This window comes from Salminus brasiliensis, chromosome 1, assembly GCF_030463535.1.
Source record: "Salminus brasiliensis chromosome 1, fSalBra1.hap2, whole genome shotgun sequence".
Lineage (NCBI taxonomy): Eukaryota > Metazoa > Chordata > Actinopteri > Characiformes > Bryconidae > Salminus > Salminus brasiliensis.
Window position 1 is genome coordinate 7,151,810 of NC_132878.1, and position 19,070 is coordinate 7,170,879.

General features: G+C 43.0%; 1 protein-coding gene across 1 annotated transcript in view; it reads left to right on the forward strand.

Annotated features, from left to right (window-relative positions):
• Positions 1-4,401: 4,401 nt before the first annotated feature.
• Positions 4,402-19,070, forward strand: part of mbd2 (methyl-CpG binding domain protein 2) — a 74,903-nt gene continuing 60,234 nt past the window's right edge. Inside the window, exon 1 of the mRNA XM_072692750.1 lies at positions 4,402-4,894. Coding sequence (XP_072548851.1) covers positions 4,779-4,894 — 116 coding nt within the window. The 5' untranslated portion in view covers positions 4,402-4,778. The remainder of the gene's footprint in view (positions 4,895-19,070) is intronic.

Consider the following 19,070-nt stretch of genomic DNA (forward strand, 5'->3'; position numbering starts at 1 on the left):
CTTACTGACTGATTAAATTATGATCTATAATACTTTATATTATAGATATATATGATATATATATTAATAATCTTTCAACAGTGCATATTTAGGTTTTGGAGGAAGTGGAACGGATGCTCATCAGGTCAAACCCTACTCGTAGAACTTTGACCTCGTAAATATATAAAAACGAGGTCAATTCCAAAACCTCAAAACTGATACATAACTTGACTCGTTTAATTTATTTCCCCAGACTTTACCTAAACTCAGCCCACTAGCCACAGCCTTTAATGGAGGGAAGATGAAAAAGGTGAAAAGCTGACAGTAGGCTGACTGGAGAAAGGCTGACCGGACGAAGTGCAGCTGTGGGAATCCGGAGGAATGAGAGACTAGGCGGGTGCTAGGCTAAAAGTTAACCCAGCCAACTGGCTACAATCTCTTCAACTAGCAGAGAGGACAGCAGCACTATCCGATAAGCCTCAGGAATAATTAAAAGAATTAATTAGACTAAAATGCTCTTGTTACAGTGTTAAAAGCTAAGGCTAAGCTAGACTAAGCTATGCAGCTCTTGGGATCTGTAGTGGTGATGTAACCCAGTCAGTAGAAATGACCTCAATTTTTTCACGAGAAATGTACCATGTTTATGTAGCACGTTTAGGAGTGTGTACTTTTACACATGTGTAGTTAAAATGGAAACCATACCTTTTACCAGAGTATATTTAAACAGGGGACTGATTATACCTACCCACAGTATACCTACCCTCAATATCAGTAGGTCTCCTGCCCTTTTTGCTCATTGAAAATTTAGCATCCACATTTAGGTCACATGAGCTCATTTTGAGTTTGACCTTGGGACTTACTGACTGATTAAATTATTATAATAATAGATAGATGATGGACTAAACGTATCCTAACTTCAGACACTGATGATATTAGGATGTAAAACACCTCCCAAACCAAAGAGAGATCCATGACACATGCCTGTGACTAAGGTCTGGTTGACTGCACCGGATGTTAGAAAAAAATCTAGATGAAAATCTAGATGAAAATAGCCATTCATTATGAATTGATGCCCCTTCTTTTATTTAAATAAAACATTGCCAGTATTCAATTAATAAAATACAGTGTTATCCCAGCTGTTGCACAAAGGATCAAGACCGTAAACCTGAGCGTTAATATACACTTCTATTACCAGTAAATATCCCCACCCATTTGCATAAAAGTCCCTGTAGTTACTGAATAACATGTCTTTGTGTTAAGCGGTTAGACAAGAGAAAATTCTCGATTTGGGAATAAGGTATTTAGTCCTCAAGCAGCTAACACACCCCACCATCACATTCATGCGTAACAGACTGCTGTGGTTGACTGGATGATGTTTTAAATTAACCCAAAAAAACAGATGACACAGCGAAACCCGTACCCAAGCTGTTCTCTACTACTGCCCACACCGCCGGGTGAAGCTTGCTGGTTGGTTTGAGGTATTTTGGTGGGGTTGCTTGTCTTACGGTGTCCGTTCAGTTGAAGCACGTTTTGGAGCGTGAACTTTTACACGTGTGTAGTTAAAATAAACCAGAGGACTGATTATACCTACCTACAGTATACCTACCCTCATAAATATCAGGTTATGGGGTCCATAAGGAGATTGCAGAGGTGAGTACATTTTATCAGCATTAAATGGCTTTTGTTTTGGGGTAAATCACTTGTTTTAACCAAATGCTAGAAGGAGTATGTCTGTGAGTGTTTGTTATCTAAAGTTTAAACACACAAGTTTAGTTTTTTAATTAATTTAATTTATTAAAATTTAATTTTAATTATTTTTTACTATTTTCTACCCAGAAACACGCCTAAAAATTAGTTAGTTAACTATATCTGTTTTAATATATATATTATATATAGCCCCAGCTGTCAGGAAACAGAAACAGCATAGTTATTTTGTGTCTTACACTGATTTTTTTATTTTATTTTAGTTTTTGACCACTTTCTTCTCTGAGAAGTTTGTGACAATTACTTACACCACAGTTATCGGTCTTGGTGCTGTAAATCAGCCAATAAAAACAAATCCCTTCATTTTTTAACCCCACAAAACTTAATAAAACTTTTATACTTTTACTGGAGCCATACTTTTACCAGAGTATGTTTTAATCAGAAGACACCACTGTTTGGGACACAGCCAGTATTCATTCACACTATAAAACAGGGATATCTCAGCTTTTTGTACTGTATCAGACAGTTTATTTTGTGTGATTCAGACTTTTTATTTTTTATTTTCTATTAGTACTTTTTTTAATGAACATTTAAGGACATGTCGTTCTGTACGTTTATTTGAGCCATACATTTACCAGATCAGAAGAAACTTTTGTACAACACTTGTGTACTTTTGCTAGCTCTGTTTGGGACACAGCCAGTGCACATTCACACTATGAAACAGGGATATCTCAACTTTAAAACTGCTTTTTAATTTCAGGTTTGTTTTTGACTACTTTTTATCTTGAGACTCTAAAATTGCTCTAAAAACCTTTTAGACTCGCCTTAAAACTGCTTAATCCCTGGTTAGTATCTATGTCCGATTTGAGACACAGCCCATGTAGTCCTCAGTCGTCACAACAGGAAAACAGTTTAATGTGTTTAAAACCTTTTTTTTCAATTTTAGTTTAGTTTGGACTCTTTTTAACTGTGATAGTCACCTAAAAACGTGCTTAATCCCTGGTTAGTTTAACAACATACATTTTGAGATGCAGACTTTTTTTTTTTTTTTTTTACCACACTTGTGTACTTTTGCTAGCTCTGTTTGGGACACAGCCAGTATTCATTCACACTATAAAACAGGGATATCTCAACTTTAAAACTGCTTTTTAATTTCAGGTTTGTTTTTGACTACTTTTTACTTTCAGACTCTAAAAATTGCTCTAAAAACTGTCAGACTCGCCTTAAAACTGCTTAATCCCTTGTTAGTATCCATGTCCGATTTGAGACACAGCCCATGTAGTCCCCAGGCATCACAACAGTAAAATAGAAACATGATAGTTTGTTTATTGTGTTTAAAACCTTTTTTTCAATTTTAGTTTAGTTTGGACTCTTTTTAACTGTAATAGTCACCTAAAAACGTGCTTAATCCTCGGTTAGTTTAACAACATACATTTTGAGATGCAGCCTTTTTTTAAATTTTTTTTACAACACTTGTGTACTTTTGCTAGCTCTGTTTGGGACACAGCCAGTGCACATTCACACTATAAAACAGGGATATCTCAACTTTAAAACTGCTTTTTAATTTCAGGTTTGTTTTTGACTACTTTCTACCCTGAGACTCTAAAAATTGCTCTAAAAACTGTCAGACTCGCCTTAAAACTGCTTAATCCCTTGTTAGTATCTATGTCCGATTTGAGACACAGCCCATGTAGTCCCCAGGCGTCACAACAATAAAACAGAAACATGATAGTTTGTTTTATGTGTTTAAAACCTTTTTTTTTTTCAATTTTAGTTTAGTTTGGACTCTTTTTAACTGTGATAGTCACTTACAAAATTGCTTATTTCGCGGTTAGTTTAACAACATACATTTTGAGATGCAGCCTTTTTTTTTTTTACCACACTTGTGTACTTTTGCTAGCTCTGTTTGGGACACAGCCAGTGCACATTCACACTATAAAACAGGGATATCTCAACTTTAAAACTGCTTTTTAATTTCAGGTTTGTTTTTGACTACTTTTTACTTTGAGAATCTAAAAATTGCTCTAAAAACCTTTTAGACTCGCCTTAAAACTGCTTAATCCCTTGTTAGTATCTATGTCCGATTTGAGACACAGCCCATGTAGTCCCCAGTCGTCACAACAGGAAAACAGTTTAATGTGTTTAAAACCTTTTTTTTTTCAATTTTAGTTTAGTTTTTACTCTTTTTAACTGTGATAGTCACCTAAAAATTTGCTTAATCCCTGGTTAGTTTAACAACATACATTTTGAGATGCAGCCTTTTTTTTAATTTTTTTACCACACTTGTGTACTTTTGCTAGCTCTGTTTGGGACACAGCCAGTATTCATTCACACTATAAAACAGGGATATCTCAACTTTAAAACTGCTTTTTAATTTCAGGTTTGTTTTTGACTACTTTTTACTTTCAGACTCTAAAAATTGCTCTAAAAACTGTCAGACTCGCCTTAAAACTGCTTAATCCCTTGTTAGTATGTATGTCCGATTTGAGACACAGCCCATGTAGTCCCCAGCCGTCACAACAGGAAAGCAGCGCCACCACAGTTTCGTTTTTCCCAAACATTGCGTCACGCTGGTAGCGTCAGCAAAGACTCCGAGAAGTGACGGTGGGGGCGGAGCGCTGTGGCGGCCAGGCGGGGGCGTTGCTGCGATGGGAGGGGCGTTGCCGCGTGTGGGCGGGGCTCGCTGCGGTTAGGCGTGGCTTTGCCGTGGGCCGCGCCGTTGCCAGGCGCTGGGGGTCGGTGTAAGGGAACCGCCGAGTCTCCTGCTGCTCCGCACTGCTATGTAGGCGCATGTGGGCCGAGTTTGCGCTTCGGGGAGACGTGGGTTATGTCTGAAAACTGACGCTGAGGAACTAAGCTTAGATGCGCGGAGCCCCGGTCAGTGGTAAAGGAGCCGTGCCGCTTTAAGAGACTTCAGCTGGAGGCTTGTCATCCACTACAGCGGCGGCTAACGGAGCTAGCCTAGCGGTAATCTGACGGAGTGGCCATCAGCGGGGCGCTTTCGCCTCACGTCCGTTGGGAGAGAGGGAGAGGGGGAGAGGGAGAGGGGGGGAGACCACGCCTCTCAGCCTTTAAAGACCCTAAACATCAACTAAATGATTATGGAGAGAAGAAGGATCGATTGCCCGGCTCTGCCACCGGGCTGGAAGAAAGAGGAGGTGATCCGGAAGTCGGGACTCAGTGCTGGCAAAAGTGATGTTTATTACTACAGGTAGGTGAACTGAACCCGCACTGGGGGTCTACAGAGGTCTTGTAAAGTATCTAAAGTTGCTTACATGTCCACTGAGAGCAAGCCTGAGTAATCCAGGACGAGGTTACTTTAGCCTAAGTGTCCTAAAGCAAGCTGAACCTCACTTCTGAACACACAGTGGTTTGTATTCCTGTCTTTGTCGGGTCTTCCCATGTGTTACTTCGTGTATTACTGCACCTAAATGCCTTTTAGGTGATTCACTCATTCCCCCAGCCCTGCTCTCAACCTGAAGCTATGTCTTGTGGCTCTTTTGCTTTTCCTGTCTGATGTCCCCACAACTTCACACGCCCATGTTATCCCTTATCCCTGGGTGTTGCCATGTTATTTTATGTGTTAATGTACCTAATGTACCTAATTGTGTGTGTGTTTTGCACTTCAGCCAGTCTTATTCATAATCCTTAACCTTTTATGTTAAAATCTGCGAGTCTTTCCCCAGCTGAATGTCCCTGCAGTGTTAGATTGCCCATGTTATCCATCATCCGTTAGACAGTAGGTCCCCAGGAAGTCTGGAATACATGTTCTCACACTCATGTTAACCCCAGGATTGGGATCTTGGCCATAAGAAAGGTGTGTGTCCTGTCACTGGTGTTGTGCCTCATTGCTGAAGACTTAAGGACCACCAGTATGAATTCTTATTTGGAGTCTAAGCCTAGGTTTACTGTCCCACAACATGAAAAAATGCCCATCATCCTTTGGACAGTAGGTCCCCACAAAGTGCTGAGTGCATGTTCACACACTCAGATTTACCCCAGGATTTGAAACTTGGCCATACAAAAAGTGTGTATCTGCCTTTCACTGGAAATGTGCCACATTGCTAAAGACTTAAGACCATATTACCAGTAGGAATTCTTACCTACAGTCTAAGCCTAGGTTTACTGTCCCACAACATAAAAAAAAAGCCCATGTTATCCGTCATCCTTTGGACAGTAGGTCCCCAAAAAGTCCTGAATACATGTTCACACACTCATGTTAACCCCATGATTTGTCCCAAACCCGGCTTTTAGAAAAGTGTGTATCCTGTCACAGGTAATTTGCCACATTGCTAAAGACTGATGGATCACATCACCAGTAGGAATGGCTTTTTAGAGTCTAAGTCTATATTCATTGTCACCGCAACATAATAACGCCCATGTTATCCATCATCCTTTGGACAGTAGGTCCCCAAAAAGTCCTGAATACATGTTCTCACACTTATGTTAACTCCAGGTTTGTGATCTTGGCCATAAGAAAAGAGTGTATTCTGTCACTGGTAACAAAGTAAGACATACCTGCTAGGGGGCAGTGGTGGCTCAGCGGTTAGAGCGCCGGGATATCGATAACAGGGTTGTGGGTTCGACTCCCGGGCTCGGCAAGCTGCCACTGTTGGGCTCTGGGTGTGTGTGTGTGTGTACTCACTGCCCCTAACACATATGTGTGTGTGTGTGTGAGTGTGTGTTCACTACCAGATGGGTTAAATGCGGAGGACACATTTCGCTGTACAGTGTACAGTGACAAATACGTCACAAATACGTGCACCTTTACATGGAGGTCTGACATTCTTGTAAACAGTGATATGTTTGTAGTACTTTGTAGTACTTAGACCCTAAAGGCCCAACACCTCAGTTCCTCATCCTCAGGTAACATAACATTGCATATTGTTCTTTTCATGACTGAATACTTTTAGTAGCTAAAATAATTGTATATTTTTTTAGGAACTAATAGTTACTGAATATGTCTGAAAATTGAAACTGCAAAAAAAGCCCATCAATCAATCAAGCTGATCAATGATTTGCTATTTGCCTGTTGGTTGCCTTATGTACCTTATGTAGCTGATAGGGATGCACTGATCCATCTGTTTCTGTTCCAATACCGATACATGAACTTGCGTATTGGCCGATACCCGATATCGATCCGATACCATTGTTTAATTAATGAACAATATACCTGACCACCTGGGAGAGACTTAAGGCATCAGGATTGATGTAATCATTGCTGTACTAACTTTGTAAAACACACCATAACACATGAACACAGATATAAATGATCCCAATTTCTGTTCATTGGTCACTAAAATTAATAACTGAGCTGGACCTCGACACGGTGTTGTCCGGTTCTCCTTATATTGAAGACGAGCTGGATTACTCGCTGATAGCTGATGACAGGTGACGGGCACCATGCTGGGTGGATAGGGGGAGCCTTGCTGTTTGCTATGACATGTATGTCATGCATGTATGATGTCTGTAGATTACTCTGATCCTGGGTTATGAAGCCTAAAATATCGGTGGTGTGAGAATCGGATTCCGTGAATAGGCTGGACCTTTGGATCAGACTAATCATCCGGTACCCGATCCAGCTAACTTTGCTAGAATCGGGACCGATATCAGATCCTAGTATCGGATCGGTTCATCCCTAGTAGCCGATAAATCGAGTTATAGTTCATTACCCTTAAATACATTCCTCATTGAGTCATTTTGGAGCATTTCTATTGGTGCATTTATCATGAAATTTGGACACAATGTAAAGGAACCAAAAAACAGCCAAATTAGAGGCAAACTGTTTGTGTGACAGTGACAATATTTAAATATTATAGATATTTGAGGGATGCTCTAACATTAAGCTCAAATAAGGCGAACGTAGGAGACGTGCCTTTTGGTTGCAGAAGAGGTGTTGACTTGGCACCGGCTGTAAATGCGGTGAGGCTTGCAGGAAGTGCTTTTGATTTTTCGAGGCAGCCCAGGTGATCGTAGGCAAAAGGGCCATGGGCTTAGCTCGGAGTAGCCTACGTGTTCACGCCAGCCATTATGTGGAACAGAAACTTGATTTCCTCGGCTCAGTCACCACCATGCTCCTTCACTTCTCCTCTCAGTTTAAGAACAGTAAATGGTCCCTGATTTAAATAGATGTTGTGGCGTCATGTAGATTAAAAATTACAATATAAGCACATGTTAGTTTTTATGATGTATGGTTTTGGGCTTGTATGACTCCCTGTTATCTACACAAATGGGAAAAGCAATGGTAAAAAAAAAGACACATAAGCAATGTATTTAAGATTACAGGACAGCTCGTCAGGGTGGCATGCAGTTTGCGTAATGTCAAGCTAGGGACAGCGACCTTCCTGTGCTTATAACTTGACCGCCTCTGTTTTTAGCAGTATTGATGTGACCAACATCAATATGGAGCTGCCTCCCATTCTTATTCAGGAGGGAGCTGTTGGCGGTGGCGTGCGAGAGGAGAGCTAGCAGTGTGCTGATCTTCCTGATAGCGAGGCTGACGCATGGCCTTTGAGTTTTTCTAGTGTCCCGTCACATCCTGTACTGCTGCTTCTGGCCTCAGCTCCAGCTCCAGCTCCAGCCCCAGCCCCAGCCCACCTCCAAAGGCCAAAACGGGCTCGGCCTACAGCAGCAAGCGTCCCAAAAGCAAGGCCGCATGGACGCTTTCAGTAGAGGCTGTTTGCTGGTTCTGCTGGTTCTGCTGGCTCTGCATGATTCCTGTTTTTAAAAAATCGCAGAGAGTTTCCTTCTTTTCCTACAGTGATGGCACTTTTTTGTGAGATCCTGCACTGATGGATTGATGATGGTGGGGTTTTCTCTCCTTTATAGCAGTGCAATAACTAGAACAAAAGCCATGAAGTGGCTTCTTTTTTTCCCGCCCCTCTCTTGCTCTCATGAGCCAGTGGTGTTCGTGCGCTGTGGGGGAGGGGTGTTTGCCGCGGCTTGTTTTGAGGTGCCGTGATGGGCGAGAGGAGGCGTGTAAACTGATCTCTCGACACCGCAAGCGAGGTTTGGTTCGAGGTGCCTTGGTGACAGAGCGAGGCTTTTACGCTGGCACCGCGGTGTCGGTTCCTTAGACTCTGGGTTCGCTTCGGGCGGTCGTTTTGAGAGTTTTGAGAGTAGAAGACCCTTGGCTCGCTGCTTCTCACAGCACAGGCCAACTGGACATAGTGGGGTCGCTTTGCCCTGCTCTTGAGTAGCACAGTCTGCATGACCTGTTTTTTAACCAGTGAAGGCCTGTTTTAGTAGATTATCATCTACAACGCAGTGCAAATGCCACAGAACCTTCTACATTTATTAGTCTCCAGTCAAAACGACCATCAAGTACATGTTCTTCATTTCTGAGGAGGTTGGAGAACACAATAAAAAAGCACTTCTAAAAAAAGCTAAAAAAAAAAAAGAACCCACAGAGAAGAAAACCTGAGAAAATGGGACCCCAAACAGTTATGCAAAAGCTTTAGAGCTGGCAGACCACTGAAACTGCCCACCATCAGATAAACAGCACTTAAAGCTTTTATCTTTAAAAGAAAGGAAACAATCAAGCTCCACTCTCGCTTCACATCGAAAAAACATCCACAGGTGCTGGTGTCCATCCTTCCACTGTGAAAAGACGCCTCTTAGAAGACGCTGCTGTAGCTTCTGTCGCTCTCAGAACTGAGGCTGACCAGCCCCTCACACCATTATAAGTGGGATGACTTGGATAGTGAGCTTAAAACCATTTGTTGAAGGCTGGTTTTCATGTTCCACAACTGTCTGAACATGAAATTTCAGATCATCTCACCTGCTCTGCTAAAGGGCATCAAAGAACTGGACATAGTGTTCACTCCTCAGTCCATACTGTCCATATATGGAAAACTTGGCTGTAAAAGTGTGATATCATGGATAGAAAATTACATACTGTGGCATGCAAACGTTTTGGGCACCCCTGGTAGGTCAAAATATCTGCTACTCTAAAGTAAGTAGAAGCGGAACCGATCTCCAAGAGGCATCAAGTTGCAGTTTCCAACATTTTATTTTTTATTTTGTTCAATTTTAGAGTCAAAAAAAGGAAAACATGCAAATATTGGAACACACCAAGAGATTTGAGCGCTTAGATAACTTTTAAGGCCTCGGATTGGCTTGTTAGGGCTATGGCTTGTTCACAGTCATCATTAGGAAAGGTCAGGAAAAGCTAATTGCAAAGCTTTACGTGTTCTCAGACTTCTCAAACCTTGTCTTAAAAATCAGCCGCCATGGGCTCCTCTAATGCCGAGTTTACACTGCATGAGTTAGCCCCGAGTTTCTGCTCGCCAACAGATTTTGGAAGTCGCTGAGAAAAGCATCAGCACGGGGGCAAATCGGTGTTCGCTCGTGGCCCAAAAATCGGCTCTAGATCGCTGTTCAGATATCTAACATGCTAAAAATCTGGATCTGTCTGCGAGTCGAAATCCTGTAGTGTGAAAAGTGTTACAACCAGGTTATGACTGGTGTGAGTACGGTGTCACGTTCCAGCCAATGAGAATGCAAGGAGAGAGGAAAGCCCAGGAAGAAGCCAAAGGAGTCCCTAAATCCAGTCTTATGATGCATCTATATGTGAACACACTGACATACACTCAACCGTAACACTTACGGTTTCATTGCAAAAATGTATATTCATTTACTTCCAGCTCCCTCTGCAGAACAGACCATCCCTGCTGGTCTCGCATCCCAGTGCAGTCCTTCATCGATTTCGTAAAATGCGTGACCTGCTGTCGTTGAACAGTCGTTTAGTGTGCAAACCACAACGACTTAAACATTCACGATTACAAGAGACAGAGTTGTATAGTTCGAACAGTAAAGCGACCTGACAACGCTTCATTAGCAGCTGCCTAGCACTCTGAACATTAAAATAACTGATTTCCACAAAGACTGGAGAAGATTATAAAAAGATAGCAATGCGTTTTCAGGTGTCCGTTTCCTCAGTTTATAACGTAATTAAGAAATGGCAGTAGGCAGGATGAGAGGAGATCAAGTTGATGAAGATGAAGATCAACAAAACTTTCTATAAGAACAGCTGTATTGCTCTAAAAGACCTTCAGGACGATGTAGCAAACTCTGGAGTGGTGGTGCACTCTTCTACTGTGCAGCGACACCTGCTCAAATATGACCTTCGTAGAAGAAATCTTTTCCCGTGTCTTCATCACAAACCTTATTTATCTATTCAGAACAATGAATATTTTGCCTCAGGGTGCCTACACTTTTGCATGCTACTGTATATCTATCTGCCTGTTCAGCAGTTTAGCCTCACTCAATTAGTTTTAAAGTTCTGAGAAGGGTTTCGACCTGGACTGCTGTTTGAGCGAGGGCAAACAGCAAGACACGCCAGCCAATCAGAACTATGTGTCCTATGGACCCTTTAACAGTAATCATTTTGGGACAATGAAATGTATAACGACCCTAGGTGAGAACGCTGTGAGGATTGATAAATAGCAGCCTGCTCTGAAGTCGTACAGGTGGAATCTGGCAGAGAGTCGGTTAAAGGAAGTTTGACCTGCTCCAAGCAGCCGAATTAGGGTGTGGAACACTTCTGATGGGTTCCCACCCAGTTCTCTCCGCCGAGCTGCACAAGATCTTCTGTGTTTTTCTCACCACTCACTTTAGAGCTACTGGCTGTTATTTGTAACCGATGCATGTTGGATACATATAGAGTAACACTCAATGTGGAGCACCATCGGGGAGATGTGCAGCATGACCTTAAGGCTATTACTGCAGTTATATTATTCATTATTGATGAGCTTTTGAGACCATGATGACACAAAGTCTACTAGACAAGAGCATTTATTTCCATTCCATTAGTGTAAACAAGTTTAATGCCATTAAAGATATCATCTAATGTATTTATTAAGACTTTAAGTTGCCATTTGTTGCATAAATAGTAAATATGTGACTTTGGTTGGGGCAAGAAATGCTCAGATGTGGTTATACAAGCCTATTTACCACCCTGTTATTTAGCCTCAGAACACTGGTTTTCCTTTTATGGGAAATAATTATGAAAAGCTACGTAGAAATCCCTACTACTCATGGCAGTTCCCCTGTCTTCCCTGCTGTGCAGTCCCCTTGCCTCCTTCAGTTAGCCCTTCTACTTTCTCTAGTAGGCCTAGTGTAAGATTGTAGCCTTTTAGCGCTCCCCCATTTAGCTTCTAGCAACGACATTTCTTCCAATCAGCCCTTCTCCAGGAGGCCTAGCATTAGCTTTTAGCCTTTTTTGCCTTTGCAGTTAGCCTCGAGGGCATTCTAGGCCACTTTTAAACAGTCTTATGTTGATGGTCGTTGCAGGGTGATCGTTAAATAAGGTGTAGGGAATGTTAAGTAGTTTTAATAAATGTAACTAGATGATATTGACACTGATTGAATGCTTCTATTCCATGTTTCTTACTAAGCTACTAACGGTAAGACCAGATTGCATTGCAGGTGCCTTCATAAGTAGCACATTTCTCACTTTCTGTAAGGGAAGCATCTGCTTCTCAAAGTGTTTGCTTACTGTGCCCGTGGTTCATCGCTATGTAGCACTGACTGTCCTCTCACTGACATGAGGACAGTTCCTTTCATTGCAGATATTTGACGTGAATCCACATTGATGCCTTTACGAGAATCATTAGCCAAAGTTCCTGTAGAGTCTGAGGCTGAGTCCCTCTCTTTGGATCATGTATTTCAGTGTTTCCTGTCTGTGTAGTGTCTGCAACTCTTCCTCCGTGTCTAACAATGCCTTTGTGTCATTATCCGTTAAGGAGAAAAAATGGGCAGGTCCAGCGTATCAAAACACAGCAACAGGAGAAACTCTTTTTATTGGGTTCAGAACATACACTGTTTGTGGAAAGTTTGTGGACACCTCATTCTAATGAATGCATTCAGCTACTTTAAGTTGCACCCATTGCTGACACTAGCTTATCTAGTCTTTGGAGCAGTGGAAGAACTATGTTTTCTGGAATGATGGATGGTGCTTCATACAATACTTTTGGAATGAGGTGGGGATGAGGTGGGGTGGTGATCAGCCAACATCATTACCTAACTTATACTCTTGTGGCTAAATGCAATCAAATCCTCACATCAGTGCACCTCCAAAATCTAGTAGAAAGCCTTCTTCCCTGGACAGTAGAGACAGTTACTCCATCAACTCCAACGTTTGTCACTGTACTGTCTTACTGGCATTGGGCGGACTGACATGTAGGGCTGGTGTCACAGACATGGGTTAGGCCTAGCCTTGGACTAAATTGCAGTGCTTATGAGTGAATCTCTTTCAGAAATGTGTTTTAGTCTAGGATTAGGTTTAGGATGGGTCTGGAAAACTGGACCATAGAAGCCTGTTCCACCTTAAAACAGTAAAAATAATGTGGTCTTTACACAGCAGACTTGGATATTTGACAGTATGCGTGTAGGGTTAGGTTGAGGTTAGGGTTATTTTATGCATGACGGTAAAAAAAGGTGCCCCCAATCTTAACAACCTGAGTGAACACGAAATACAGTTCTTAGAGGATGGTTTTATGTACTGAAGATAGAAACACTGACCTTGTGTTACTCTGTCAACCAATTAACCAAATGTAGATGATAATTGGGATCAAGTAAACTAGACCCAGCTAGGTTTGATCACTTAAAACAACCTTTCTAGTAATGGAAACAGGCCTAAAGGTCTCAACAAGCAGTACGCTATGCCACAATCAAAAGACTCTCCGTAAAAGGTAAGAAAGTTAGCTGAAAATATTGGCCATTTCTAAGGCTCTGGAACCCCAGCGAAACGGTGAGAGCCTACACCTCCAAATGTAGAAAACTGAGAATAGTGGTAAATGTTCTCAGAAGTGACTGTCCTACCAAACTTCCTCCAAGAGAGCAGCGGTGACTCATCCAGAGAGCCGCAAAAGAACTTATATGAACATCTAAGGAGCTGTCTGCCTCACTCGCCTCAGATAAGATCAGCGTTCATGATTCTACCATTACAAAGAGACTAGGCAAAAATAGTACCCAGGGAATGGATGTGCATGGTGGAACACACTACTAATGATGTCCTTGTCGTATACTGCAGGTTATATATATATGATGATCTGAAACAGTTTAATGAGTCAAATATGCACAAATAGAAAGCTGGAGTCCTAAAAGGCACAAATGGCCTTGCTCCTCTCCTCTGGGTGGGTAGGATGACCCTTTCTGTCCCTTCCATTTTTTGGCGTAGTGCTAGCAAGCCAGTGCGGATATCTGTTAGCTGATGTATCAGAACTGGCAATTGGTGATTTTTGGCTGTCCAGTGGTGTTGGCAGCAGTTTGAAAAGATGCAGTTGTCTGGCTTTATGTAACTCGGAGGAAGCCTGGTAGCCTTGTGTGACGGGGGGGCCCTAAGTAGCGGTTAATTGCTGCCTAATCAGGTGGATGTTTAATAGTGAATAAAAAGAACTCCACTTCCACAAGTCAGACTGTGATCAAACCAAATGAAGGTAAGCATGAGAGTTTGAGAGTTGATGGAATGAATGGCTATCGATGAACAGTGTCCAGTGCAACCTAAAGCAGGGTCAGAGCCGCATATGACCTCATGGGAATGCAAATCACAAAAAACAATCAAAAGTAGTCATTAGAGACGCTTGGAAATGCCTGGTGTAGGCTGATGTACGTCTCGCTGTCCAATTATGATCACATCACTCGACGGAGTTTAATACCAGTTGTAAACAGGATTTTCCAGTGGGAGTCCTAATAGGACCCTGATCGCCCTATAGAATGATGCATTGTCTCCTGTGTTGCCTCAGGACTATCCATGTAGTTTTGTGATGTACACCCTACTTCCCAGTATGTGGGTTTCAATTAAATTAAGCCCTGAGGTGCTGTTCTCTGGTCTCATCAAGTGGACTTTCTCCACTTACACCACTGTCTTTTACTGGCTGGACTCAATCATTTATTTTACATAGCCACATCCTAGCTAACCCTGCTCAAGGCCAGCATTTGCTGGTAGCTGGTTTTAGAGACTCTGAGCTGGTCTTTGATACTCAGGGTGGTTGAAAAAATGGACCGTATACTGTTGAGCCAGCATAGTTAAGCCGTTTAGTGAGCTTAGCACTTGAACAGCGTAGTGTATGTTTTCATTTGGGTTTGACAGAAAATCGCTTGATGAGGTTCGCTGCTGATTTCAGTTCATTTGCACCATCACCGCTATACATGTACATCCTCCAAATTCCTCTCACACTGCTCCCAGCGCTCAGAACTGTGTGTTTTTTTTTGTTTTTTGCTCTGTAGGAATGTGGGGACAAGTAGGAGCTCAAGTGATGGCTCAGATATCTGATAGGCCCCAAATGAACTAGTGAACTAGTCTGGAATGGCCGTCAGAGGTGTTTCGTCTGGTTTTGAGTTTTGTTAGACAGTCGTTTATAGTGTGAGCTTCATCACTCAGCACATTGTATTCAGGGACTTGAGGGGATTAGTTAATGCTGTTAGTCTAAATGTTGGGTTTCCACCTTGTTTATTAGGGATGGGTTGGTTACAAAGCTGTTTTTAACAATTCTGATAACTGTGTGCTGTTAGCTTCGCCTTTGCTAATTCCCACCCACTAACTAAGACTCGCACCATAAAACAACGCTACCGACACTGCCCAATTCAGGCGTCCGCTTTGGCTAGCATGTTGCTGAGTGAATTTGGGGAGAGGGAGGGTCGGCCAACCATGAATGATGCCTGTAATGCTGTCTTGGACTCTTGGCCACGGATGACACTTAGATGGTTGTGCCGCCCGGTCAGAATCATCTTGTCCGCCTCTGATTACAAGAACATTAAAGGGTATATCTAGCTATGCACAATGAGGCAGAAATGACCATGTCCAAATGTTTGTGGACACGCCATCTAATGAATACATTCAGCTACTTTGTAACAGCTAACTTGTACCCATTGCTGACACAAGTGTGCAAATCCACACATGCTGCTTGTCTAGTCCCTGTAGAGAAGTACTGCCATTAGAATAGGACTTTTTGGAGCTGATAATCAGACATGAACCTATTGTCACCAAGCCTAATGGCAGGCATTGGCTTGATAGTTCTAAAGCCCCCCAGTGATCGTTTAACATCTTGACCTCACTAACCTTCCCTTTACAGTAGAGACAGTTACTCAGCAGTATAAAATAGCCTTGATTTTACAGATGTCCCATTACTTTTGTCCATATAGTGTAAATGGGCTGTTTTCATTACTGTGGCTCTACTGGCTTTCTTTGTGTTCTCTCTCTGTGTGTATCTCTCTCTCTCTCTCTCTCTCTCTCCCTCTCTGTGTGACGTTGCTTGGCTATGTGCGGACGTGGCGCTCTGACCCGTGTCCTGAGAGTGATGTAACCACAGTGTCCTTGGCCTCTCTGCGCTGATGCGGTAGATGTGTCACTTTGAGTGGAACAGGCGCTGCTCTTTCCCTCCCAGAGAGCTTGTAGTGGATTCGAAGACGTCTCGACCCGTTTTCAAGCCCGAATTCGCCACAGTGCTTCAAAACTAGGCCTCAGTGAAGGCCTCTGTACCTTTGGACCAGCACTCGGACTAACAGCATTAGCTAATCCCCTCAAGGCCCTGTGGGAAGCAAGCCAAGAGCACGCTTCCTGCTTGTGTTGATTGCTGTTGAATCATGGATCCCTCTTGTTTAAAACCATTCGCCTCCTGTGATTGGACTGAATCACTGGCAATAAACGCCAGGCCACCTGCACCCGCTCAGGAGACTCAAATTCTCCGACTGTGAATCGCTCTTGTGGCTCAAAATGAGGAGTAAGCAGGCTGTGGTCCACTACAGTAAACAGCACTTCAGCAGTTCAGCTCCCCTCAGCTTCCCCTACCACTGAACACTGGATGCACCACTGTTAACCACCACCCTCTTGGTGGTATTATTGGCTACTCTGAGTGGTAAAAAGGGCAGTAACAACTGCCCGATCGTGAATATGACGGGTTGCGCACCTACTGTAATCACTCCTGAGCATGACTCACACACAGTTCTGTTGTAGACCTGATAAGGCCTGCTTGTTTCAGGCTTTATATCTCAGAGAAGACTACATGCAGATATGAGTGGGCCTTGGGTGGATTCTCAAAATCCAGAACTTTCTGAAGAATTGAAATTCACAACCTAGGTCCTAACAGATGTTCACAATATGGCCGAAAGTTAGTCGACGCTTCCAATGTTTCTTCCAAAATCAAGGGTATTAAAAAGTAATCTGTCCTCTCTTTGCTTCAGTGACTGTCTCTACTCCTCTAGGAACGCTTTTAACTAGATTTTAAAGCATCGCTGTAAGGATTGATTGCGTTGAGTCTCAATAGCATTAGTGCTATCAGGTATCAAAGTTAGATCATGGTTCTAGATCATAAATGCCACTCCAACTCATCCCAAAGGTACTGGTTGGACCTCAATTGCTTCACAGCCCAGTAGGGGCTTTATAACCCTCCTGGCCATGATTGGCTTTGGCAGTGTCCAATTCTATTTGTCAGTGCTTTTCTGTGGAGGTCACGAAAGCTGGGTGTGTGCAAATGAACACCTTTTAAATTCACTTTAAAGCTTAATGAGTAGATCAGATAGACACACAGTTCATCTGTTGGCCAGTATGACCAGTATATCAGTGATATTTGCTGGCTAGTTTTATAATGCAGTAATCCTTAGCTGACTCTCTTATCCAGAGTGACTTACAAGGTTACTCGGATTACAGAGGTGGGCCAGTGTGGCGTTAGGAGTTTAGCCCAAGGACTCTTATTGGTATAGTGCGGCATAGTCACCCAGACCAGGAATCAAACCCCAGTCTCCCACATTGTGTGGTTGCTCAGGGGCAGGTAGTGCTGTAATCCCTTGAGCCACACAAACCATCGACATCTCTTCAGTAAGAAATAGGGAAGTCCAGATCAGATCCAGTGGATTGGGATTGGGACCCAGCCCTTTTTTTTGCCTGATCCAAAAGGATTACGATCCTTTGTTTTTGCCGCTGTGTTGTAGGAGAGAGTTCTCATGTATTAGGAGATATTAAACACACTATGAAATGGCAGATTAATCCTTTGGCATCAGTAATTTCTGATTTACAGAATACAGAATGTTTCTCCATCTACCCACCCTGGAGAGCAAATCCAGTTGTGCTATCTCGAGGCCCCGGCTGCCGATGCCTAGCATCATGACCGGGATTCAGACTGGCCCATCCCCTGGCAATAGCTATGCACTGTCCGCTACATGTGAAATACTAGATCACTACCTAGCTTGCAAGTCTATATGGGTCCTGTATAAGTAGCTAAACTGGGTCCCAGAAGGTTTTGTCCATGGGTTCCACCAGGGTCAGAGACGGGGCCAGGAGAGGTTAAACATTGGCCCCATTTGGGTTGTACACTGCATACAGGGCCTAGATGGGGCTCATGTGAGATTAAGGTGGGCTGTAACCCTGAGGCCCAGTATTGGGTCCCAGTAAACACGTATGTACAAACACACCTACCTAGAACTCACCTAGCCCGGGTTACACCCATATTGAGCACTGTTTAGACAGTAAATGGCATCAGTCTGCCTCAGAGACGCTGCATGTGAATCTTCAAACCAAACAATGCAATGAATTATGGGTGTCCCATGTCCAGCAGGGTACATTGTTTTAGTTCACTAAAAATTCTGCACTGTGTATTGGGACACCACTACAAAATGATGGAGCCCCAACCCCAAAGTAATGCACTACATAGTGAATAGGGCGCAGTGGAACCTTTAAATCGGCAAAGAATTGCTAAGGTTCCTTACTCTTTTACTTTTCAAATGAGGTTCTCTATTAAGCATGCAATCAGAGAACCAAGGTTACACTAGCTAGAACCAAAATGGTTCTTCTGTAATCATAAAAAGTGAGCTAGGCCATTTCAGTGTTATGGCAGCTGTGGGTGTAGAGCTGCTTAGTTAGCTCAGTTCAGAGCAGCTCAGGCCTACAGATGCTGGTGAGTGTGAGTGAGAGAGTGTGAGTGAGAGAGTGTGAGTGAGAGAGTGTGAGTGTGAGTGAGAGAGTGTGAGTGAGAGAGTGTGAGTGAGAGAGTGTGAGTGAGAGAGTGTGAGTGTGAGTGAGAGTGTGAGTGAGAGTGAGAGTGTGAGTGAGAGTGTGAGTGTGAGTGTGAGTGTGTGAGTGTGTAATAGTGTGAGTGTGTAATAGTGTGAGTGTGTGAGTGTGTGAGTGTGTGAGTGTGTGAGTGTGTGAGTGTGTGAGTGTGTTAGTGTGTGTGAGTGTGTGTGTGAGGGAGAAAGAGGGAATCAGACTCGCTCACACACTGTAACCCACTTGTGTCTGTGTCTGAGGCGCGTTCCCATGGGAGGAGGATGAATAATTGAGCGTTGCTGCTGGAGCTTGCTGGGCTTTCTCCTGCTGCTGGCCTATGTTTCTGGGAAGCCCTCCTCACTGATTTTTGCTGTAGTCCTTTGTGTGTGAAAGGAAAAGCTAT